This window comes from Cervus canadensis, chromosome X (assembly GCF_019320065.1).
Source record: "Cervus canadensis isolate Bull #8, Minnesota chromosome X, ASM1932006v1, whole genome shotgun sequence".
NCBI lineage: Eukaryota > Metazoa > Chordata > Mammalia > Artiodactyla > Cervidae > Cervus > Cervus canadensis.
In genome coordinates, this window is record NC_057419.1 from 15,819,505 (window position 1) to 15,844,624 (window position 25,120).

The following is a 25,120-nucleotide window of genomic DNA, read 5'->3' on the forward strand; positions in this document are numbered from 1 at the left end:
TGAACAAACTAATAGACTATGTCGGTGAATGTTATGGAAGGAAACAAATGGAGATGGGGAAGACGGGTTGCCGCATGGGTAAATGGGTGGTCACAGTGGGAATAGGGGAATTCATTTCATGTGGGTTCACAAAGAAGGTGACGAGCAGAGAGTCATTCCAATGACTTTGCCAAGGGGAGACAGGACGTGCGTGGTGTGTTTGAGAGATTGCAAGGAGGCTATGTGCCCAGAGCAAAAGAAGGGCTGGCGTGGGAGGAAATGAGGTCACTATCTGAGTCTGTGTTTTCTGGGGCTGGTTTTATTCTGTGAACTTCTCCCGGAGTGAGATGGGAAACCCCTGGAGGCTTGAGCAGAGGAGAGGCAGGCTCTGTCGTGTGTTAACAGGCTCTTCTGAGTGGAGGATAGACTATGGGGGGTGGGGGGCAACAGTGAAAAGAAGCCAGGAGACCATTTAGAAAAATACTGTGATCATCCAGGTAGGGGAGGATGTTGGCTTGGCCCATGATCATAGAGGGAAGGGGATGAAGAGGAGGCCTGATTCCAACTTCTCGAGCCAGCTCACTGCCTGGCATTCGGTAAATGTCTCTTGAATAAAATGTCAGTGTTTCCCTTGGGGTCCACGGTGGAATCCCCTCTAGAAAATCTGACTGTGCTACTCTGGGATGAAATTCTGGCACCTGCCTGAAAATGCAATCATCAAAGCTCTCCAGACAAGCTCAGTCCTCTAGTGAGATCTATCATTAGGTGTTCTTGTTTCACCTGCCAACATAGTAGACCAAAGGATCTACCTTTTTCCTTTACTTGACATGCTTCTGCTGATGGTAAGTGAGAAGATATTTGATTGAGAGATTATTCTGTTTTCCCATGATTAACCAAAATGATGATTAATGGGTAAAACCTTTCAATTTATTCTAAGCCATCTGTAGGAAGGAGTTGGCCAGGACAGAGTGTGGATCATAAGTTTCTCAAAACAGCAGCCCTGGGCTTTCCATTTGTAGGTTGTGGAAAGATAAGCAATCTTTAATATTTCAAATCTCAGCTGCCCGTTTATCCTTTCTTATAGAGTTAATATCAGAAGATGGCTGGAGAGGTCTTTAAGATGCCAGGCTTCTATGAAGCCGGCAGCTCTTTAATTTTTCACAAGGCCGGCGCATCCTTTATGCTTTTAATGATCAGCTACCATTCGGTTGATAACGAGGTGAGCATTGGTTTAACCAAAGCACACCATGGTATTTCTGAGGGATGCTATTTCAGAGAGGGTGAGGGCATTTTAGAAACAGCAAATTTTGTAAATAAATGGAGGTGTGAATACAAAAAGGCTGATTGTCAGAATCACTAAACAGAGCTTCAGATGTGAAGCCTTCCCATGAATGTGGCTGAGAAAACCCCCTGGAGGGTGATTTGAACATCGCCTCTACTGGGTGAACTGCACTACTGGGTGAACTGCACGATTCTCCCACAGTCCGCAGCGGGCTGCATCTAATGTGCCCGTCACTGTTGCGCAGACCTCTGCTAATGGCCTTGAAAGGGAGAAGGTTCAAAGAGGCTTGGTTCCCAGGCCTGCTAATGAGCATGAGGCCTCTTCCCTCTTAATGAGCCAGGGTTTATGTGGGATTCTTTGCCCTCCCCTTTTTGAAGGGAAGGCAGGCGAGAGTTCACAAAAGCAGCAAGTCTTGCCGTCAAGGGGAGCGTGCAGCTGGGCCACCCGAAGACAGCCTGGAGGGGAGCCACAAAGCTGCCAGAGGTCGTGCCCAGGCCAACGTGGCTCTGAGTGTGAGGCTGGACCTCCTGCTAGCCCGGCCTGTCGCTGGCGACAGTGACAAGCCCTTGATGGGAGATTTTAGGCTGGAAGGGTTGCTTGTGGTCCGTCGGCAGCCCTTTAAATTTCCTCGGTGGAGCGCGACTACCTTCAAGTGCTTTCTAAACTGTAATCGTCACCATTGTTATAACTTAGCAAATGAATATTGTAGCCGCTACGATCCTTGTTCTCATGAACCACATTGCTAGCACTCACTGGTCCTCAGCTCACCGCAGCCACTAAAAAGGCCCCCAGATATTTTTCTCCACTTCTCTCTGCCCACCCACGTCCCACTGCTGGATTAAACAATAGAATTATTCAGAAGAGTAACAAATACATGCCAGAAACGTTGCCTCTATCACAATCATCTTTGTGAAAGTCACTTGTTTTTTTTCTTGGGGGTGTATTTGGGAAACTGACATCCCCGGTTGCAACGTTATGATTGCCACTGAAACCACACAATTGATTTCGTACACATTTCATGCCCGCTTCTACAATAACTGCCTTTCTCCTCTGAAGCCTGGTTCGGTATCACAGAGTAGCAGCCCTTAAAGCACATATACTTAACATATCAACTCATAAATGCAAAGTCGTGAAAGACTCTGTAGTTCATTAATTACTGTTTCTACATTTTTGTTTTAAAACACAAGGAAAACTTGGCCATAACACAATAAGATTATTGTGATTAGATATGGAAATTACAGTTTCAAGAACTTGCCGGTTTGGAAGGAGACCCTTTAAAGGACAAAATTGCAAAAAAAGAAAAATACATTAAATTAAAAAAAAATGCTGCTTTGGGCGACAGGAACCTTGAGGAGATGTTAGCTGATATGCTGGCTTTGGGTGTTCTCCACCCCTCCTTATTTCCCCAGTGAATAGAGAATTATTTGGAATGTACACACATTTACCCTCCCGTGACCTGTGTGTGGAATTATTCTGAGATGCACTCAAAGCTGACAGCCCCCCATGGCTGACCCCCTCACGCCTAATCACATCTTACGTTCTGTTTCCAGATAGCTGATCAGCTTCCTTGGATTTTGCTGATGACCCAGGAGAGCTTTGCCTGAAGATGGAAACACTGGAGTCGGAGCTGACCTGCCCTATTTGTCTGGAGCTCTTCGAGGACCCTCTCCTGCTCCCCTGCGCGCACAGCCTCTGCTTCAACTGCGCCCACCGCATCCTGGTGTCACACTGCGCCACCAACGAGTCCGTGGAGTCCATCACCGCCTTCCAGTGCCCCACCTGCCGACATGTCATCACGCTCAGCCAGCGAGGTCTAGACGGGCTCAAGCGCAACGTCACCCTCCAGAACATCATCGACAGGTTCCAGAAAGCCTCAGTGAGCGGGCCCAATTCCCCCAGCGAGACCCGCCGGGAGCGGGCATTTGACGCCAACAGCATGACCTCGGCCGAGAAAGTCCTCTGCCAGTTCTGTGACCAGGATCCTGCCCAGGACGCCGTGAAGACCTGTGTCACTTGCGAAGTGTCCTACTGTGACGAGTGCCTAAAAGCCACTCACCCGAACAAGAAGCCCTTCACAGGCCACCGTCTCATTGAGCCCATCCCGGACTCACACATCCGGGGGCTGATGTGCCTGGAACACGAGGATGAGAAGGTGAATATGTACTGCGTGACCGATGACCAGTTAATCTGTGCCTTGTGTAAACTGGTCGGGCGGCACCGAGATCATCAGGTGGCAGCTTTGAGTGAGCGCTATGACAAATTGAAGGTTAGTCCGATCCGCCTTAAGCCAAACCCCTTTGTGCCAGCAAATGTCATGGAAAGAAAAAGTGTATTCACTGCTAGCTACGTGGCAGGTGAAACTTGTCTCTTCGCCTTTTGTTATCTGATTCGTTGTAGCATGTTTTTTTGGCAGCCTGGCCATGTTACACAATAAGAGTATCTTGTCAAAGTTGACTGCTGCTTGTAATGTTAGCGTTGTCAAGGCGAGAGCAAATTTGGAAAAATCTGGGCTATTTTCAGTCCTTGTAGTTGAGAGAGAGCAGGAGAGAGAGAGAGAGTCAGAAGGAATGGCAGATAAAATCTGGGTTTAGGCATTTGGGGGGGCATTTATTTTCCTCACTCATTTCTCTGGCATCGTCCTAGTATCTAGTTACTGCCCAAACAAAGAAGAGAGGGAGGAGGAATGCCTAGAGCAAATGTGGGATTTTAGAGGACATGTGGCCTTTTATTCCCTGCGTAAATGATATCCAGCTTACTGGTGGACTGGAGTGTTACGATTGTCTCGGATTTACAAAAGAATTTCTTTTCGTGGAAGTTTTTTAACACAGTAAGGGTAGAGGCAAGTATGTTTAACTTCATTTTTAACCTGGAACTCCGAACCGAACTCTGGCTCGGGGAATGATAATTAATATGACTATCCATCACAGTTTTTTTTTTTTATTTTTTTTTTTATCCATCACATTTTAAAAATCACTCTCTAAACATGGAGAGAAGGCTCCAGGGGAGAAATAAGCTAGGTCTCCAGGTGTCTGCTCATCTGCGGGCGGCGGTGGGTCTAATTATTGCAAACTCAGCCGAGCGAGTTTGCTCTGATCATGAGACACTTCTGTCGATTCTTTTCACCAGCTAATTTTAGATCATAAGATGCCAATTAAAAGGAAAGGAAGTATGAATTAAGAGCTTTGAGTAAATATATATATTGAAGTCCTTCCTCTCAGGACACACAACACCGTGTTGTTGAGCAAACACAATGAATCACATGATCAAAAGCCTTACCGCTCAGAGCAGATCGTCACCTCTCACTAATAGTTCCTGTCACTTCTTCTCGCCGCTGATGTGGGCTTGTGTTTATGGGGACCAAGTCGTGATCCTTGCTTTCAAACGTCATTTGGCGAACAAACCTATCACCTGAGCAGTATGCCTCACTCAAAGTATTCATTGACGACTGGTACAGATCAATCTAGGAAGTTAAGCCGGAGGATGGGGGCAATGCAGACAAGGGAAGACAGATGCTGACTGGATTTCTAGTATCATGCACAAAGGTGACCAAAAGCACACCTCCCAAGTTCTTAATAGCAAAGCAATGTGTGTGTGAATTGTGCTGCTAAAATTCTTCAGAAATTGCTGTGGCTATCAGATTTTAGAAACTATGGTGATCCTTTTGCCCTTTTTTGGTGGGGGACAGAATGTGTAGGATGATTGAACATTGGTCCTTTTTTTCCCCCTCCCTTTTTAAAAAACTGAAGTATAGTTATTTACAGTGTTGTGCTAGTTTCAGATGTACAGCTAAGTGATTCAGTTTTATATATTTATATATAATATATGTGTGTGTGTGTGTGTGTATATATATATATATATATATATAGTCTTTTTCAGATTCTTTTCCCTTATAGGTTATTATAAAATATTGAGTAGTGTTCCCTGTGCTCTTTAGTTGATCCTTGCTGGTTGTCTATTTTATATATAGTAGTGTGTATATGTTTGGAGAAGGCAATAGCACCCTACTCCAGTACTCTTGCCTGGAAAATCCCATGGATGGAGGAGCCTGGTAGGCTGCAGTCCATGGGGTCGCTAAGAGTCAGACACGACTGAGTGACTTCCCTTTTACTTTTCACTTTCATGCATTGGAGAAGGAAATGGCAACCCACTCCAGTGTTCTTGCCTGGAGAATCCCAGGGACGGAGGAGCCTGGTGGGCTTCCGTCTATGGGGTCACACAGAGTTGGACACGACTGAAGCGACTTAGCAGCAGCAGTAGTGTGTGTATGTTACTTCCAAATTCCTAATTTATTCCTCCCCCCAACCTTTCACCTTTGGTAAGCAGAAGTTTATTTTCAAGAAGGTAAGTGTTTTTGCTTTCCAAAATGTGAAGCTGCCAGATTGGATTTTTTTCTTTATCAAAAAATGTTCCTTTAATTAGATTAACACTGCTTAATGACCACATGTGAAAACACCACACTTGAGGTTCTATATTCAGCAACTCCAAGACTTGATATTTAAACCTGGTATTTGAGTTCTTCTCATTACTTTTGTCCCATCAAAGAGGAGTTCTTAGTTATTTACATCTCCAAATTTAAGAGGAAACACTTACGTGCTCTAGCCCATTCTGTGATGAAAATGAAATTCTTCAATTATGAGCCTTGAACACTTGTGTAATGAAGCCAGTAGGCTAGTGGTCATTTATACTGTCACCAGGAGGGCCTGACAATTAATGATCCTGGTAGATTTTATCTTCTAATTACAGAAATATAAGCATATAAACAGCACCCAGTAGGCTGAAACACATTTATAGCTGCTCAACAAAGTATGCTTATAAGCATTTATTTACAGCCATTTCACAAAATATGCTTATCAGCATTTAAACAAATAGCATGCTAGCATAGCCTGTTTGTTCTAAAATATGCCACTTATGTTAGAACAAAAAAATCATAGAATAGATGACATTTGGGTGTCCATGGTATTTCAAAACCCAACTACAGTATAAACATCGGGTTTTTGAAGAAAGGAATAGCATACTGAAAGGACCAAAACAAACAAACAAAAATTGTATTTTTGTTAATTACTTTGACCTGAGAAAGTAAATGAATTCTGTTAGTATATTTCCCTGAGGCTTTAGCATCACTTACAAAAATGGATTTCTGATGATATGGAAACAAAAGCATGGAGAAATTTGAGGATGCTTTCATTCATAATGTGATAGATTTGCTTTACTTACTTGAATATTTAAGGACTCAGGTGTCTGCTGTTTGAATTTTTTTTTTACTTCTGTTAGTATAAGTCCATTATTTGAAGAAAGGGAATTCTGCAGTGATCATGAACAATAATTCTTTCAATAACACTCAATAACTTAGAGGGACATTTTTTCATTAGTTCTCAGTATACATGTGTTGATATAGAGGATTGGAATATACTTTTGTACCTTACAACTATTTTTCTAGACACAAAAGGAAAAAAAAGGAAAACTTTCAGCATGTAGAATTCATGCAAATAAAATCTTTCACATCATTTGAAATTGCATCAAGTCAAGAATCTAATGATGCTTTCAGACTATGTATTGGGAGATAATCATAAAATATTGAAACAAAGAGAAAATTAAACTAGCATTTCCTGAACTCTGTTTTAAGATAAAAAGAGAAAAAAGTCTTCCTGGCAAGTGCATCTCTAAATGGAGCCTATCATAATGTGGACCTTTTTTCACATCATCTTAATTGAATTTTAAAAAGCCTCTCAGTCCTCCAAACTTGACTCAAAAGTTTGATTAGTGAACCAAGTAACATATAAGAGAATTGAATAGAATGCATTCCAGAGTTTTCAAGAAATTACAATACAGTAATTTCTTCTCCTCTGTTCCACCATATAATGTTGGTGCTCTTGTTTCTTTCCTCAAGTTCTACCCATAAAAATATACAAACCCAGAAAAGTTGACCTTTCCTTGCCCTTCAATTTCAGCATACTCTGACTTCAAGTGAGCTGAAACTGAAGTTCCAAATCACTGTTTTGCTCTTCTGACTCTAATTGGCCTTTTTTTGGCTGCGGGAGTTACTTTGCGAAATAATCCCTTTCAATGGGTCATCTCATTGTAGTTTTATAATAGTTTGATAAAGGTTCCAGTTAAATCCTCAGCCTTCCTATGTAGCCCTTCTCTTCTGGAGGTGGAAAGATGGGATTTCACTTTAGGGCTTCATTTATAGATCGTGAAGGTCTATATTTGTTAAAGTCTTCTACTTTATTTGCCATTGGGGAAGTTGTGACTGGAATCTAAGCTGACTTTTTACCTTTTCCTTAGAATTTCTGTGACTTGTTTCTTCTTTGAAAATAGTCACTGGTAGAGTGCAGGTTCCAGGGAAAGAGGAGTGTGTGTGTGTGTGTGTGTGTGTGTGTGTGTGTGTGTGTGTGTGACATGCATATGTGGATAGAGGCTGGGGATGCTGCTATATCTTACAAGGTGCAGGATGGGCTCCTACCACATAGAGTTGTCTGGTCCCAAATCTCAGCAGTGCCCAGCTTAAGAAACCTTCATCTGTGAGAAGAATTTAGCATTTATCACTGCATTGATTTGCCAGGGTTGTTGCAGCAAGGGCTCACAAACTAGGTGACCTACAGGAAAGGAATGTATTGTTGTACATTGCTGGAGACTGTTGTTGTTTAGTTGCTCAGTTGTGTCTGACTCTTTGCGCCCCAATGAACTGCAGCCTGCCAGGTTCCTCTGTCCATGGGATTCTCCAGGCACGAATACTGGAGTGGGTTGCCATGCCCTCCTCCAGGGGACCTTCCCTACCCAGGGATCGAACCCGTGTCTCCTGTATTGGCAGGCAAATTCATTACTGCTGAGGCTGGAAGTCCTCAATCAAGGTGTCAGCAGAGTTGATTCCTTTTGAGGGCTGTGAGGGAAGAATGTGTTCCAGGCCTTTCTCCTTGGGTTGTTGGTGGCTGTTTTCTCCCTATATCTCTTCACATGGCATTCTTCCTGCATGTTTATCTTCATGTTCAAATTTCCCCTTCTTGGCATAATTTTTTTTGGTTGCCCCACATGGCATGCAGGATCTTAGTTCTCCCATCAGGGATTGAACCCATGCCGCTGACATTGGGAACCCTGAGTCTTAACCATTGGATGGCCCAGGAAGTCCCAAATTGCCCCTTCTTAAAAGGACACCAGTCATATTGGATTAAGGACCCACTCTACTCCAGTATGACTTCATCATAGCCAATTACAGTTGCAGTGACATTTAAGGTCACATTCTGAAATATTTTGGGTTAAGACTTCAACATACGAAGTTTTAGGGGCCACAGTCCAACTCATAGCAATCACTTACTCCAGTGTATACCTGGTTATCTAGTCAGTTGAGCACACAATATGTCTCCCTCGATGATTTAATCACCCTAAGTTAGGTAGAGACCTTTGGCTCCCACTGCTCCATCACCCACCTAAGACTGACTACAGGATCTTGAAGGTAATGAATTCCCAATAAATATTTGTCAGCTGCTTCACTGATGATCAACTGTTAACCCTGCTTGAAAACTTAAATTACACTCATAATAATATTACAGATACTCATTCTGATATATGATAAATAATTCTGTAAGACAATTTCTTAAGATAATTTCTGGGCTTCCTCGGTGGCTCAGATGGTAAAGAATCTGCCTGCAATGCAGGAGATCTGAGTTCAGTCCTTCAGTCAGGAAGATCCCCTGGAGAAGGGAATGGCAGCCCACTCCAGTATTTTTACCTGGAGAATCCCATGGACAGAGGAGCCTGGCGGGCTACAGTGCATGATCACAAACAGTCGGACAGGGCTGAACAACTAATGCTTTCAACTTGAAGATAATTTATAAATAAGGGCAGAGCCAGATATACATTATATTTTATCCAGCTGTATATGACTCATTATTCTGGTCTGTATTGCATTTCATTGGTTTAAATTTAATGGTATGATTTTTGATAAACTAGATCTTAAATACTTGTTCACCTTTGTTTTATGCTCCTATATGATGGACACTTGACAGACCCATTATACCTACTGTTTCCTTTATCCTCCCTTATCTGATATGTAGATTTTTTGGAGAGGTCATGCATAAGTAAGTTAATGTATGCTTCATAAAGGCAATATGAACATGAACAGTCCCCTTCCTCCCTGGAGCTTATAGTTTAGCAGAGAGTTCCAGTGGGTAAAATATTTCCTCTGTTGGTGGGAGGAAACTCTGGGTACACTGTGTCCAAAGGAGGGATACCAATGCCAGACCTGAGAGACTTTAGAGAAAGGCTTCCTGAAATAAAGGCCATTACATCTACCATTGCCAAGCTTTTTATTGGAAAACTGACAAATTTAGTAGACATCTATAGATTCTTTGGTATCATTCTTTTTTATATTTCCCACTTATGACATCCCTTGTAGAGCCCTGTATCTTTTTTCAAATGGGTTCACAGTAAGTCTAGGCTAGATTTTAATCTAACATGTAGATCATGACATTTTGTCACCTGATGACATTGGGGATATGTGAATGTCAGACATATGTCTTCCAAAATGTTTTGGTTATATGAGTTCTCACCTGTTCCAACTAGCCCCTTCAAATTTTTATCCTGCTTATGCTTATTTCATGGGAACAATTCTTTAGTCTATATATATATAATTTTTTAAAGAAACTTCCCATGTGACAAAATGCAGTTTCCAAATACTTGTGAAATATGTTAAAGATGTATTTTAATTTTCTTAGTTGGGTACAAAAACTTTTTATGATATACAGAGTAAAAGAAGACATTTTCAGGGATATGTTCTTAACAGTAAACTTAAAGCTCCATCTTTCTCCTCTCTCCTTTTCATCTCTTTCCCGTGATGAATCCCCTCTCCCTCCCTTACCTGCAGAGAGGACTGTCTTACTGCCTGATGATTTATTATTGGGATCATTTCTGAGGAGTTCAGAGAATTCTGGGAAATAAACAGGTACACAAGGTACCTTCTAGTCATTTGACTGTATAAAGAAATGTAATTCTTGAGCATGTTTCTTAGCTTCAGTTCATTTGTTGTTGTTGTTGCTTTGTTCAGTTGTGTTCAACTCTTTGCAACCCTATGGACTGCAGTACACCAGGCTTCCCTGTCCTTTTCCATCTCCCAGACTTGGCTCAAATTCATGTCCATTGAGTCTGTGATACCATCCCACCATCTCGTCCTCTGTCATCCCCTTCTACTCTTGCCTTCAGTCTTTCCCAGCATCAGTGTCTTTTCCTATGAGTTGGCTCTTTGCATCAGGTAACCAAAGTATTGGAGCTTCAGCTTCAGCATCAGTTCTTCTAATGAATATTCAGGATTGATTTCCTTTAGGATGGACTGGTTTGATCTCCTTGCAGTCCAAGGGACTCTCAGGAGTCTTCTCCAATGCCACAGTTGTAAAACAGGGCTAATAATGTATTTGTTGTTGTTCAGTCACTAAGTCATGTCCAACTGTTTGTGACCCCATGGACTACAGCACACCAGGCTTCCATGTCCTTCACCATCTCCCAGAGTTTGCTCAAACTCATGTCCATTGAGTCAGTGATGCTGTCCAACCATCTCATGCTCTGCCACTCTCTTCTACTTCTGCCTTCAATCTAACCCAGCATCAGGGTCTTTCCCAATGAGTTAGAAATAATGTCCTTACTTGTATAGAAACATGGGAGAGCAAAATAAAATGTTTCACACAAACCATCATCATTGTGTCTGGCAATGTATTAGAACGTAAAAACAGTGTGATAATCCAGGAGGTTAGAATGGCATGATGGTTACAATGTGGACCTTTGGGGCACACTGCCTGACAGTTATTTTTTAACCACTGCTTGTCTTATTTGCATGTGAGATAAGGGTCCACATTATTGCTTTCATGGGTTTTGTAGTTCTTGGGTCTCAAGCTCCTGGCGAAGGGCATGAGAATGAATAAACACTTGTTGATGGACAGGTGCGTGATTGATGGGTTAAAGAAGTGCTTTGGGATGTGAAGGAGGAAGAACTGACTCTGGTTTTTGAGTAGACAAGAAACCTTGCTTCAGGGTGGTGGGCTTTAAGCCGCCTTGACAGATCAGTGGATTATGCATCAAAGAAGAGTGAGGCGTTCCTCGGGAGTGGGGCCAGCAGAAACCTGTTGGCAGGAATTGGCAAGACAGCTTAGGGATTCTAGACAATGCTGGCTAGAGCCCAGGGTGCCAATGGAGGGGCCCAGGAGGGAGTCTGTCGGAAGAGTCCTACTGGGGGCAGGGTGAAGAGTTTGAGTCTTTGAATGCCAGGTTAAAGTTTGGGGCAGTTTTCTTCTTCTCTAGAGAATAACACTGAAGGAATTTTGTTTTTGAGAGAGAGAGGCTGATGTCATGTATATTTTCTGAAGGCAAGGTCCAGTCAGGGTATCAGAAACATTTAGGGTCATTGTACCCACAGAAGAAATAGAAGGGGGAAAAGTTGTTCACATGACTTTAGATTTTTGTGGTCTCATTTTTAATAGGCAAAGTGAAGTAGTATCATAGGTCAAACTGCCCCCCCCCCACCAACACACACACACATACACTCAACAGAAACATGGAAACCAGTGAGAGTCAATGTCTTGTCCTTGAAGACCAAGAATAGGAGTGATCATTGATGATAGGCTCTTAACTCCAGACATAAATGCAACTCTTTTCTGCCTTTCCTTCCCTGGTGGCTCAGATGGTAAAGGATCTGCCTGCAATGCAGGAGACCTGGGTTCGATCCCTGTATTGGGAAGATCCCCTGGAAGAAGGCATGGCAACCCACTCAAGTATTCTTGCCTGGAGAATCCCCATGGACATTGGAGCCTGGCAGGCTACAGTCCATGGGGTCGCAAAGAGTCGGACACGACTGAGTGGCTAAGCACACAAACACATAGCGCAGAGATATACTTGCAATGATGTGTGCTTATTTCTTCTGGCTTTTTGATCCACTCTAAGGCAGATGTGTTCAAATCTCTAAATGCTGACCTCAAACCTCAGGAACATTTTAGGGTCAGATATGACCTTGAAGTTTATGTTGTTTCACCCCCATTCTGCAGATGAGGAAATGGGGGCTGAGAGTGGTAAAAGGCTCCACATCACCTGGCCAGAGGGCTTGGACCTAGGACTAGAGCACAGGTCCCCCTGCTGTCCTCTTATTTTGGGTCTCTTTGGCTCCAGCTTTTCGAGTGATTCCATTACTTCTGAGGTTTCCTTTGGGTTTTGGAGACTCAGTTCAATTAGTCACTCAGTCATGGCTGACTCTTTGAAACCCCATGGACTGCAGCACACTAGGCTTCCTTGTCTATCACCAACTCCAGGAGCTTGCTCAAACTCATGTCCATCACGTCAGTGATGCCATCCAACCATCTCATCCTCTGTCATCCCCTTCTTCTCATGCCTTCAATTCTTCCCAGCATCAGGGTCTTTTCCAACGAATCGGTTCTTTGCATCAGGTGGCCCGAGTATTGGAGCTTCAGCATCAGTCCTGTATTAATATTCAGGACTAATTGAGGTGGTGGTTTTACACACAAACCTGGCCATCATAGACAGTGGTTGATGCCTCATGTCATTGTTGTTCAGTCACTAAGTCGTGTCCAACTCTGCGACCCCATGGACTGCAACACACCAGTCCTCCACTATCCCCCAGAGTTTGTTCAAGTTCATTTAAGGTGGTGATACCATCCAACTATCTCATACTCTGCCGCCCTCTTCTCTTTTTGCCTTCAGTCTTTCCCAGCACTGGGGTCTTTTCCAATGAGTCAGGTGCCTCTAGGGCCACCTAGAAAGCTGCCTTAAGATATCTCCATGCCAGTATTTTCTCCAGCTGAGCCAGTATAGACTTAGACTGGGTTGCCTTGAAGGGCCAGACCTGAATTCACACAGATGTATCTGAGATGACCTCAGGGACACCTCAGAAGAAAAGATATGCTCATGTGGAAGCCAGTGGATTTTCACGGCAGCTTCCATGGGCTCACTGATTTACCCCTTAGAGTAATTTTTTTTCCTGAATGTCCTAATATATAGATAACTCATTTATTTTATTTTAAAAACTAATTTATTTTTAATTGATTTTGGTTGCACTGGGTCTTTGTTGCTGCTCGCAGGCTTTCTCTAGTTGCAGTGAGTCAGGGCTATTCTTTGTTGCAGCGTGCAGGCTTCTCATTGCAGTGGCTTCTTTTGTGGAGCTTGGGCTCTAGAGTGCAGGGTCAGTAGTTGTGAGGCACAGGCTTAGTTGCTCTGCAACATGTGGGATCTTCCCAGACTAGGGATCAAACCTGTGACCCCTGCATTGGCAAGTGAATATTTATCCATTGTACCACTAAGGAAGTCCCTCCTCAATTTTATTTAAGTACATAAAGTGAGTCCATATAAGTGAGGAGTAACTGTTTGTGCATAGCATTTGAATTTAAGTTGAAAAGTTTTCAAAGAATACAATTCATCTTGATGAGGTACAAAGTTAAAGCTAGTAGGATTTTCTGAAATTACTTTTACTGAGTATTTTTTTAAAGGCTGTGATATTCAGAATTCTTTCATTCTCTGACACTGGCAAATCATAAACTAGGTTATTCTTAGAAAGACTGGTAAATTTTTTGACAATGGATAGGTAAATAATAAAGAGGACACAGAGTAGCCTGAGAAAGTGAATGAAGCTAAAGACTGGATAGATTCTCTGTATGTGACATAGGCATTCTGGAAAAATCTGATAAAGCTATTTACAAAGTCCACTTAAAACTTAATTCACTTTATGTTTTAGATTTTGGGGCACACTACTTAAGGACTTCACCTACCCATGAGGATAGCTTTTAAGCTGACAGAGGAGAATACATTTTGCATTTCTCATCAAAAAGGAAAATGCTTGTAAAGTGCCTAGCCTAGTGATTGGCACATAGTAAGCGTTCCATGAACATGAGGTATTATTATATCTGGGCATTTACTGTTACAATAAAGGCTTCATTGGTGTAATCCAATCGTGGGTTTCCTGACAGTATCATAAATTACTCAGTGGTTATAGGGTCGATTTGTATTTCTGGCTGACATGGGAAATTTTGAACAACCCTCGGGGGAATTATAATTGGGTGGGAACTTTGATTTGTCCTTTTTAAACCAAGCCGAGTAGTAAAATGGACTCTTAAGAAGTAGTGAGCGGTGGACTCAAAGAAATGGCTTTTAAAAACAAGCACCATTTTGAAGTTCAGGGCAGCCTGGGCCAATCACAAGCTCCATTGGCCAGCTTTCTGTTTTGTTGTAAATCACCTTGGGTGTGTGAATGAAGGATGGAGCTGGGCAGCCCTGGGCTCCGTATGAGCAGCCATTGCCCTTAGAATAGGAAGAAGGAGGGGTTTCAGTCTTGGTTAGGGTTGGGCGCAGAGGAGAGCCCTGAAGGGAAGAGCTTGCATAAGGACATGAGGGCCTCCAGCCTCTCCTGTAGTGGCCCCAGAAGTTCTGTGCCATTGGGACAAAATGCATAGAGCAGCGAGGTCAGCATCTTGTATCTACTTTGCTGCCTATTGGGGAAAACAGTCAGGAAAATAATGGGTTTTATTCACGTGGAGATAGACCGGGTTCTTATTCCTGAAACAATATGAGAATTCTGAAGAACTTCTACCTTTTTCGTGTCTTTATAGATGATCTTCCCTGCCCCCCCGTCTGCTTTATCAAATTCTGCCTTTAAAAAAAAAAAGAAAAAGAAAAGAACTCTTATTTATTCACCCAAGGGATATTTGTGTTTGGCTAAGGAGATAAGCCCTGGGTAAACTCTGGCAATGCAGAAATGAGTCACAGAGACACGTCGTTGCTTCCATGGTCTAGACATAATTATAACATGCGATAAGAGCATAGAAAAGGGCTAGGAAAAGAAGTCCATGAAACTCAGTCCATGAGATAGTTTTTAAAATGACTCATAGTCCCAGATTGCTGACTTAGGTGTTGCTCTTTGGAAATTGTGCTGTGTTTATGCTCCGTTGCTCAGTCATGCATGACTCTTTTGCGACCCTATGGACTGTAGCCCGCCAGGCTCCTCTGCCCATGGAATTTTCCAGGCAAGAATACTGGAGTGGGTTGCCATTTCCTCCTCCAGGGGATCTTCCCACCCCAGGGATCAAACCCGCATCTCCTGTGTCTCCTGCATTGACAGGCAGGTTCTTTACCACTGTGCCACCAGGAAAGCCTACTCTGCAAATTGCTTAGTTCCAAAAGCTGAAGGGAAAATACATTTCAAGGAGAAGCAGTGTTCAGAGAAGACAGCAGGGACATTTGCACTGTGTGTCCCTTTGGAGTGGCTGTCAGGGCAACATGGGAGGACTCCAGTCCATGAAAAAATCTGGGCCAGACCCTTTCTTATGAAAGGTCCGCTGACCACGGGTAGAATTGTAGCTCTTCTCACATGCTTTCCTCAGAGGTCTCTGTTTCCTTCCTGAACAGGGCTCACAGGTCGAGTCCATATCCAGGTTCAGGAACCATTTATGTCATTTCCACTGTGAAAGGACCCATCTCTAGGAAGACGGTGTGAAAGGTCACCAGAGGAAATGCCATTGTGTGGCCCAGCCAGCTGGGGGCGTGGCTAGCTTTATCTGTGAGGGAGTTTTTGCTAACTTAGGTGTTAGGATGAATATCCTGGCTTGGTAGAAAGATTTATTTCTCCATCCTTTGACCCTTTCACATAGCTGTCCAGAGCTCAGCTGCTCTTGGTTGGTGGCATCAGATTTAAGGCTGAGAGGAGTGAAATGGGCAGATTTTCCAACTCATGCTCAGTATGGCCTGTTGCTTCTGGAAGGTCAAGGAGACCCAAGGTCCCTGCTTCCCAGGTGGCTCACTGTAAAGAACCCACCTGCCAGGGCAGGAGACGAAGAGACGTGGGTTCAATCCCTGGGTCAGGAAGATCCCCTGGAGGAGGGCATGGCAACCCACTCCAGTATTCTTGCCTGGAGAATCCCCATAGACACAAGAGCCTGGTGTGCTACAGTCCGTGGGTTGCAGAGTCGGACACAACCAAGCATGCATGCCATGCCAAGGTCCCCATACAAACTTCGCCCAGGAGGGAGGTGATTTTCTTGCCCCTGGCCTGCTGAATAAGGCTCTGGAGGGTCCCAGCCAATGAGGATCTTACCCAATTATAATGGTTCAGCTCATCAAATGAAGTGGTTCCAGTTTCTCTTTTATTCTAGAAACTCATCTGGAAACACACTGGGCAAGGCCACCATGCTGCCTTTGTACCTCTAGACTAAAGTTCTGTAGGTCAGTGCTTGGGGTGGTAAGGGAGGGTGGTAAGGTAAGGGTAACTCTTTCAAGATGCTGCTTAAAGTTGTTTTGCGGCGTGGTTCAAGCATATTTGTTTATTCAACACTGAGAACCAGCTATTACCAAGAGGAATAATGAGCATTTGCAAATCTCCAGATTGACAGTTTGCAAAGCACTTTCAAGTATTATTTGATTCTTGAAACAACTGTGTATCCCCTGCAAAAATATGAGAATGTTAATACCTGCTCATTAGGGATCTTGGCAGGATTAAATGAGATAATATAGGTCCAGGTATCTAGCTCAGCATCTAGTGGGTGGGAGAAGCTGCGTAAATAGGAACCTCCTTAACCACTTGGAATGTGAGGACACAAAAATTAAATAGCATTAACTGTGGTTAGAGAAATTGAAGTTTGGTGTTCCGACCCAGGGACCCTGTCTTGGCCCTAACTAATCATCACCTATGATTAAGGCAGAAAGAACTATGGCCCAAACATGCCCCACTTCAGAAAATTAATGAGAAGGAAAAAGAGCTTAAGTGATGGAGAGACAAAGTGCTTTTGCCTTAACTTCTGACACAAGGGTTGCCTGGACACAAGAAATTTCCTTTAAAGTAGTAACTAAATTGAGGTTGATCTATTTTTCCATTCTGATGTAAATAAAGGAGTAAAAATACAAAAATGAAATATGGAAATCCTTATGGAATAATTTTTATTTATTACAGTCATGTTGAATTATTCAGTATTCACCAGCTACTCAATACATTAGTGTTAAATGAAGGAATGAATGAGTCTCTCATGATCTCTAAATTCATCCCATCACTTGAAATGTGATAATTCATTTGCTGTGGTTAAAAATGTAAATTTAGCATCTTGGTCTATGAGTTTGACATTTCAAATCTCTTAAGAGACCTAAATGAGTTCTTGCTCATATTTAGTTATTTTTGGCAAAGCCTATATACATGTGAAAATGGTCGCCACATGTTAGTCAATAACAAAGGTTTGGGGTCTATTATCCATTCCTTTTTCCAGGGTTGCTTATCAGAATTGTAGGTTTACATTAGTTTCCTAGACCAGAATGGCTCAAATATAAATGTACACAGGAAATACTCTGGAATCTTATTAAAATTATCCTCCAATTAAAATAAATAAGTCAAACAACAACAACAAAAATGCAGGTTCTCATTCAGCAGGTTTGAAATGAGTTTGAAGTCTGATTTTAACTTATGCCTTAGCCTTGTCATTTTCAATTGGTGTGAACTTAGGTTAAGGAAAACAAACCACAACTAAGTTCTCTAAGCCTTATTTGTTCATCAGTGCAACAGAGGTATAATTGAAGGTTAAACCCTGTAATGCTTGACCCTGGGGAAGCCCAAGGTTCCTCTTTCCATTACTGTTATACCCTGAAGGCTGATCTTTCTCCCCTTATTCCAAGTTTTAACCCTTCCCTGTAGCTATAAAGACAATATAGGTTCTTTTAAGAAGTTAATGTAAAGTTGATGTAAATCAAAGTGAATAGTCTTCCTCTTCAAGCTTTCTATTTCTTCCTCTACTAACTCTGGTTGATTCTTAAAGGACTAACTGTAGGCTCACCAAGGACTACTTTAAGTTAGCTTTTCATAAAATTCTCTCAGACATTCCATGTTGGCTCTACTACCCCTTCATCATTACACTGCCTTCCATATTATTATATAAACACTTTTGGGCTAAAGGGCTTCCCCAGTGGCTGAGACAGTAAAGAATCCTGCAATGCAGGAGACCTGGGTTCGATCCCTGGGTTGGGAAGATTCCCTGGAGAAGTGAACAGCTACCCACTGCAGTATTCTGACCTGGAGAATCCCATGGACAGAGGAGCCTGGCAGACTACAGTCCATGGGGTCACAAAGAGTTGGACATGACTGAGTGACTTTCACTTTCTGTTTGGGCTAAAAGCCTTCCTGCCTCAACTGGTTGTCCATTTCTCAAGCTTAGTCACTGTGTCTCATAGTTGTTTTCTATCTCCTTAGTCCTTTTCCAGTGACTAGCTGTTGTTCAGTCACTAAGTTGTGTCTGACTCTGTGACCCCATGGACTACAGCAAGCCAGGCTTCCCTGTCCTTCATTATCTCCCAGAATTTGTACAAATTCATGTCTATTGAGTCGGTGATGCCATTCAACCAGCTCATCCTCTGTCATCCCTTTCTCCTGCCTTCAGTCTTTCCCAGCATCAGGGTCTCTTCCAGTGAGTCAGCTGTTCGTGTCAGGTGGCTTTTTTTTTTATAAGCCACAAGGTATTTTATCAGTAGTAAATACTTATTGAAACAAATGGAACAGCCGTTAATAATTTAATGAGATGATACGGTGCAATTTACCCATCGGGTAAACAAGAAAAATCATAGCCCACCCGACATTCTTTTGAAATTTGAATACATAAGCCAGCAAAATATTGCCTTGTAGGTCTCTGCATTCATTTCTGAATCAACAAATTGCTCACCAATGATTTCTTATGAGAAAGTATTATGAAGAGACTGTTTGATTTTTAAAGACTTTAGTTCAGACACAGGTGATGAAATATTTGTCATTCACAAGGAAAGGATAAAATAATACTATATACATATGTATTTTCTTGTGTGCATACTTTTTATGTATGTATTTTGTTCTCTACTGCCGCAAAACAGAGTTCTCTTTAATTCCCCTTTGAGGTAGGATGGTAAGAAATCGTGAAGACCTTAGCGGGTAAACTTAGTGGCACGCATTTGCCTTATCATGACAACTTGAAGGGCTCGGGGCATCTAGCAGATCAAGGCCAGGGATGCTGCTCAGCATCTTAAACACACAGGACAACCCACGGCAGGGAATCATCAAGTGGTAAATGTCTGTGCTGGGACATCTGTAATTAACCAAAGCATCTTTGCCGGCATGCAGAGAGGAAAGCTCAGCTTCACTCTTCACAAGGCATTGACTTCTTTATGTAATCTCCAAGTGTTAGTTGCTCAGTTGTGTCCGACTCTTTGTGACCCCATGGACTGTAGCCCACCAGGCTTCTCTGTCCATGGGGATTCTTCAGGCAAGAATACCGGAGTGGGTTGCCATTCCCTTCTCCAGGGAATTTTCCTGACCCAAGAATCGAACCCAGGTCTCCCACATTGCAGACAGATACTTTGCTGTCTGAGCCAGCAGGGAAGCCGTGACCTCCAAAACCAAATCTATTTTGAGATTAGAAAGCCCAGTCCTTGCAGAATCTTCTCCCTCCATCTGTAGACACCCTGAGTGGCAGGCTGGCGGCCGCCCCGAGGCTGTGCATGGCAGGCTTCCTCCACCCCAGGCCCCCGGCCTAGCTTGAGGTGTCTGGGCCTGCCCAGGCCACCCTTGGGGCTGTTTCAGCAATATTTCAACCTCCAGAAGCGTATTGAATATTTTTTAATCCTTTCTCCAAACATGATTTAGGTGCAACTGATATTATCTACTATCCCCCAGATGTACTAGTTGTGGTAGTTCATGTTCAGGACTACACTACCTTCCTGGGGTAGCTGTCTGTATCAGACACAGCCTGGGGCTTTCTACCAAGTAGGAAGTCGGCAGAGAATAGGCCAGCAGCTGAGAGTTTCACCCAAATAGCTTTTATATGATGGATAATAGTTTTCATTGTATTATAGTCAAAGTGAATAATTTCCAGAGATCAAAAGTGACTCATTAAATCTGTTAGTCAATTTTAAATCTGTCTTCCAAAGAAGCTGTTTATATGTATATACCTCTGCATGTGTGTGTATGTGTGCAAAACTATAGTCTCTCAGCTCCTCAAGCAGAGACTTGGAATGGCATGAATCAAATGTGAGTGTTCAGTGCCGAGGCAGAGGTTATGTAGGCATTGTTTGGTTTGTTCCTGCAGGCAGACTGTTTATTTCACAAGAGGTGCACATCATGAAAACCCCGAGCTGGAAATGCCTTTGTCATTGTCTAGTCCAGTGGTTCTCACCCTGGTGCACAGAGGTCGCCTTGAACAGGGGCCCAGCCAGATGGAACAAGATCCTCTGGGGTGTAGCTTGTGAAAGTCGCTCAGTCGTGTCCGACTCTTTGCAGCCCCATGAACTGCAGCATGCCAGGCTTTCCTGTCCATCACCAACTCCCAGAGCTTACTCAAACTCATGTCCATCACATTGGTGATGCCATTCAACCATTTCATCCTCTGTCATCCCCTTCTCCTCCCACCTTCAGTCTTTCCCAGCATCAGGGTCTTTTCCAATGAATCAGCTCTTCGCATGAGGTGGCCAAAGTATTGGAGTTTCAGCTTCAGCATCAGTCCTTCCTATGAACACCCGGGACTGATCTCCTTTAGGATGGACTGTATGGATCTCCTTGCAGTCCAAGGGACTCTCAAGAGTCTTCTCCAACACCAGAGTTCAAAAGCATCAATTCTTTGGTGCTCAGTTTGCTTTATAGTCCAATTCTCACATCCATACATGACCACTGGAAAAACCATAGCTTTGACTAGATGGACCTTTGTTGGCCAAGTAATGTCCCTGCTTTTTAATATGCTCAGTCGTGTCCAACTCTTTTGCAACCCCATGGACTGTAGCCCACCAGGCTCCTCTGTCCATGGGATTTCCAAGGCAAAAATACTGGAGCACATTACCTTCTCCTACTCCAGGGGATCTTCCCAACCCGGGGATCAAATCCTCGTGTCCTTTGTCTCCTGCATTGGCAGGCAGACTCTACCACTGAGCCACCTGGGAAGCCCAAATACCTTTATTTAAGTTGAAACAAGTATCTTAGTGTAGATGCTTTTAGTCAAGAGCATAGAAATTTTCAGTAGCTGTGTTCTTTTTTAAAAAATTACTTTGTATATTTAAATTGCAGGATAATTACAATATTGTGGTGGGTTTTGCCATACATCAACATGAATCAGCCACGGGTGACACATGTGTCCCTCCATCCTGAACCCCCTTCCCACCTCTGTCCCCACCCCATCCCTCTGGGTTGTCCCAGAGCACCAGCTTTGAGTGCCCTGCTTTATGCATCGAACTTGCACTGGTCATCTATTTTACATATAGTAGTATACATGTTTCAATGAATAGCTGTGTTCTTATGAGAGGTCTTCATTTTGAAGATACCTATCATATTTAAGATAAGAATAATCGCAGTGTCTCTGTTCTCCTAATAACCAGGCAATAATATTTCTGTCCAGAGGATTTTTTTTTCAACTGGAAAGTCAGAAAATAAGACAATATGATTAGGTGCAATATGATCATCAGTGCAAGAAGGAAAAAAAACATTCTGCTGACAATGAGATGTGATTTTTCATTTCAACCAGTAAAGAAATCAGTTGTAAATCTCTAATTCTTTATCATTATTCAGATGATCTGTGAAGGGATATTTTATTCTGATTTCTTTTGAATAAATATGAGCTAATTTGAATATTACCTCTGAGAGCTAGAGACACCTCCCAGGAATCCTTGTGAGTGACCATGGGGATGGGGATGAAACCATCACAATTAATCTGTAGAGTTATGTGTTTGGCCCATAATGACAATTTTGGTCTTTTTCACTGTTTGTGCAGCACTTTGTCCAAAATGCAGTCATAAAACAGGCTTTGTGGAAGATTCAAAAGCCATTGTATCTGCTCATTTTCCTTAGAAATTGATTTAGCTATATTTGATAGTTACCTCCATATCTATATTTTTCAGAGAAAGTGACTCAATCTCTTCCATTTTGTGTCTAAACAATATATTCAGTAAAAGTGCTCCTGTCCTGAAAAAATTTCACCATGATACTTACAAAGATAAAATGACTTTCTGACAATGATTTCTCTGAATGGATAAACACCAGAGATGGTGAAATAAAATCAAATTGGTCTCCCACAGGAAGAATCCCTCATCCATCTCTATGGTCCCCCTCTTTTTGATGCCCCCCTTTGACCCCCCACACATGTGAGGCTGGCTCTGTCTAGGTTTGCTTTCTTCACTGTGCTCACTCCATCATAGTGAAACTTCACTGCTGCCTAAATCTTTGATTCTGGGGGCTCAAGGAGAGTCATTTTCCCCCTGCAGTTTAGAGTTATATAGCCCTATGTGATTTTATGAAAGAGTGTTCCAAAGGACTGTTCTAGAAGGTGAGTGGTAGGTGTTAATACCAAGCATGTCTTCAGACAAGGAAGTGTTAGGTGCTAAGACAGCTGCCAAAGATTGCTCTAATCCTTACCCAGATAAGCTTTGCACTCAAGGTTGTCTTTGTTGGATGGACAAGAGGCATGGAAATTGTTTCAAAAAAATAAATTGTGTTTGTTTACACTATAATTGCGAAAAGAATTCTCAAGACAGTCATTCAGTTCAGTTTGGTTGCTCCATCATGTCTGACTCTGCGACCCCATGGGCTGCAGCACGCCAGGCTTCCCTGTCTATCACCAACTCCTGGAGCTTACTCAAACTCATGTCCATCGAGTCAGTGATGCCATCCAACCATCTCATCCTCTGTTGTCCCCTTCTCCTCCTGCCTTCAATCTTTCCCAGCATCAGGGTCTTTTCCAGTGAGTCGGTTCGTTGCATCAGGTGGCCAAAGTATTGGAGTTTCAGCTTCAGCATCAGTCCTTCCAATGAATATTCAGGACTGATTTCCTTTAAGATGGACTGTATGGATCTCCTTGCAGTCCAAGGGACCCTCAAGAGACTTCTCCATCACCAAAGTTCAAAAGCATCAGTTCTTTGGTGCTCGGTTTGCTTTATAGTCCAACTCTCACATCCATACATGACTACTGGAAAAAATCATAGCTTGAACTATATGGACCTTTGTTGGCAAAGTAATGTCTCTGCTTTTAGTATGCTGTCTAGGTTGGTCATAGCTTTTCTTCCAAGGAGCAAGCGTCTTTTAATTTCATGGTTACAGTCACCACCTGTGGTGATTTTGGAGACCAGAAAAATAAAGTCAGCCACTGTTTCCACTGTTTCCCCATCTATTTGCCATGAAGTAATGGGACCAGATGCCATGATCTTAGTTTTCAGAATGTTGAGTTTTGAACCAACTTTTTCACTCTCCTCTTTCACTTTCATCAAGAGGCTCTTTAGTTCTTCACTTTCTGCCATAAGGGTGGTGTCATCTGCATATCTGAGGTTATTGATATTTCTCTCAGCAATCTTGATTCCAGCTTGTGCTTCATCCAGCTCAGCATTTCACATGATGTATTCTGCATATAAGTTAAATAAGCAGGGTGACAATATACAGCCTTGATGTACTCTTTTCCCGATTTGGAGCCAGTCTGTTGTTCCATGTCTGGTTCTAACTGTTGCTTCTTCACCTGCATACAGATTTCTCAAGAGGCAGGTCAGGTGGTCTGGTATTCCCATCTCTTTCAGAATTTTCCACAGTTTGTTGTGATCCACACAGTCGAAGGCTTTGGCATAGTCAATAAAGCAGACTAGAAGGTCTTTAAATAAATAAATAGCAGAAGGTCATTAAATGAAAAAAGAAATAATAGCAGAAGGTCATTAAATAAATAAATAGCAGAAAGTCATCAATTGCTACTAAATCCTTAATTGATAATTTATAAATTTATGAAATTCAAATAATTTTCATGAAACAAAATGAAAACATTTCAGAATTTTTCCTCCCAAATTGAGACAAAATTGTTTTTCCTTTCACTCTTTCTAAGTATTCATTTGTTTGGGGGTTCTGCTGTTACACTGGTGTCTCAATGGAAAAGAACCTACCTGCCAGTGCAGGAGACCCAGGTTCAATTCCTGGGTCAGGAAGATCCCCTGGAGAAGGAGTGGCAACCCACTCCAGTATTCTTGTCTGGGAAATCCCATGGACAGAGGAGCCTGGTGGGCTACATGTAGTCCATGGGGTTGCAAAAGAGTTGGACACGACTGAGCGACTTTCACCTTTTTTTTTTTTTTGCTGTTACTGCCTAAAGAATAATTATTACCTTAAAGTATTAAGAAACTTTTCCTAAGTCATAAATTCCACACAATAAAAGACAATAAGCAGAGAGTGTCATGCCAGAACATTTCAGGCATGCCCGAAACTCCCCAGCAGGATGGATCCAGGAAGTGGCCTCATGGCGCCTGGCCATTTATCTTGTAAAGTCTCAAACTACCATAGAAGTCCCTCTAGGACATGCTGTTGTTTGGGTATTCCATTTAAAATGCATTGGCAATATTCAATATTTTTTTAAAGTTCTGGAAATCTGAACTGTAAGTTTATTCAGATGTATTATTTGTTTCTTCCAACAGCCAGTGCTGGCAAACAGAACTAAAAAAGAAAAAAATAAAGATAACAGAAATATGAGAATCATGACTGTTCTAAACTGATAAAAGTTTTTAAAGAGCAACAGAACAAAATGAGCCCAGCCTTGTTTGAGGGGCTTTCAAGTAGCATTATTTAGAATGGGTTTCTTTTCTCCCAGTTCCCAGCTCTCCCCCCTCCTCCATCATTCAGAAATAGTCATCTTGTCACTGCAGGGACACATCCCACTTTGAAAGTGTATACATGGGGTCTTTTCCTCCACTTTAATATTGTGACCTGAATATTGGTGTGAGTTTCATCCTTTTGGCTTCCCTGGTGGCTCAGATTTAAAGAATCTGCCTGCAATACAAGAGACCCAGGTCCAAACCCTGGGTTGGAAAGATCCCCTGGGGAAGAGAATGGCAACCCACTCCAGTATTGTTGCCTGGAGAATTCCATGGACA

At 42.6% G+C, this 25,120-nt stretch overlaps 1 protein-coding gene across 7 annotated transcripts in view; it reads left to right on the plus strand.

Moving 5' to 3' along the window:
• The window catches only part of MID1 (midline 1), a 401,161-nt gene that overhangs the window by 260,713 nt on the left and 115,328 nt on the right, over window positions 1–25,120 (plus strand). For 6 of the 7 annotated variants that reach the window (XM_043458384.1, XM_043458383.1, XM_043458381.1 and 3 more), the window contains one exon: window positions 2,812–3,527. In XM_043458384.1, coding sequence (XP_043314319.1) covers window positions 2,868–3,527 — 660 coding nt within the window. In that variant the 5' untranslated portion in view covers window positions 2,812–2,867. The remainder of the gene's footprint in view (window positions 1–2,811; window positions 3,528–25,120) is intronic. The other variant, XM_043458385.1, reaches the window with a different exon arrangement.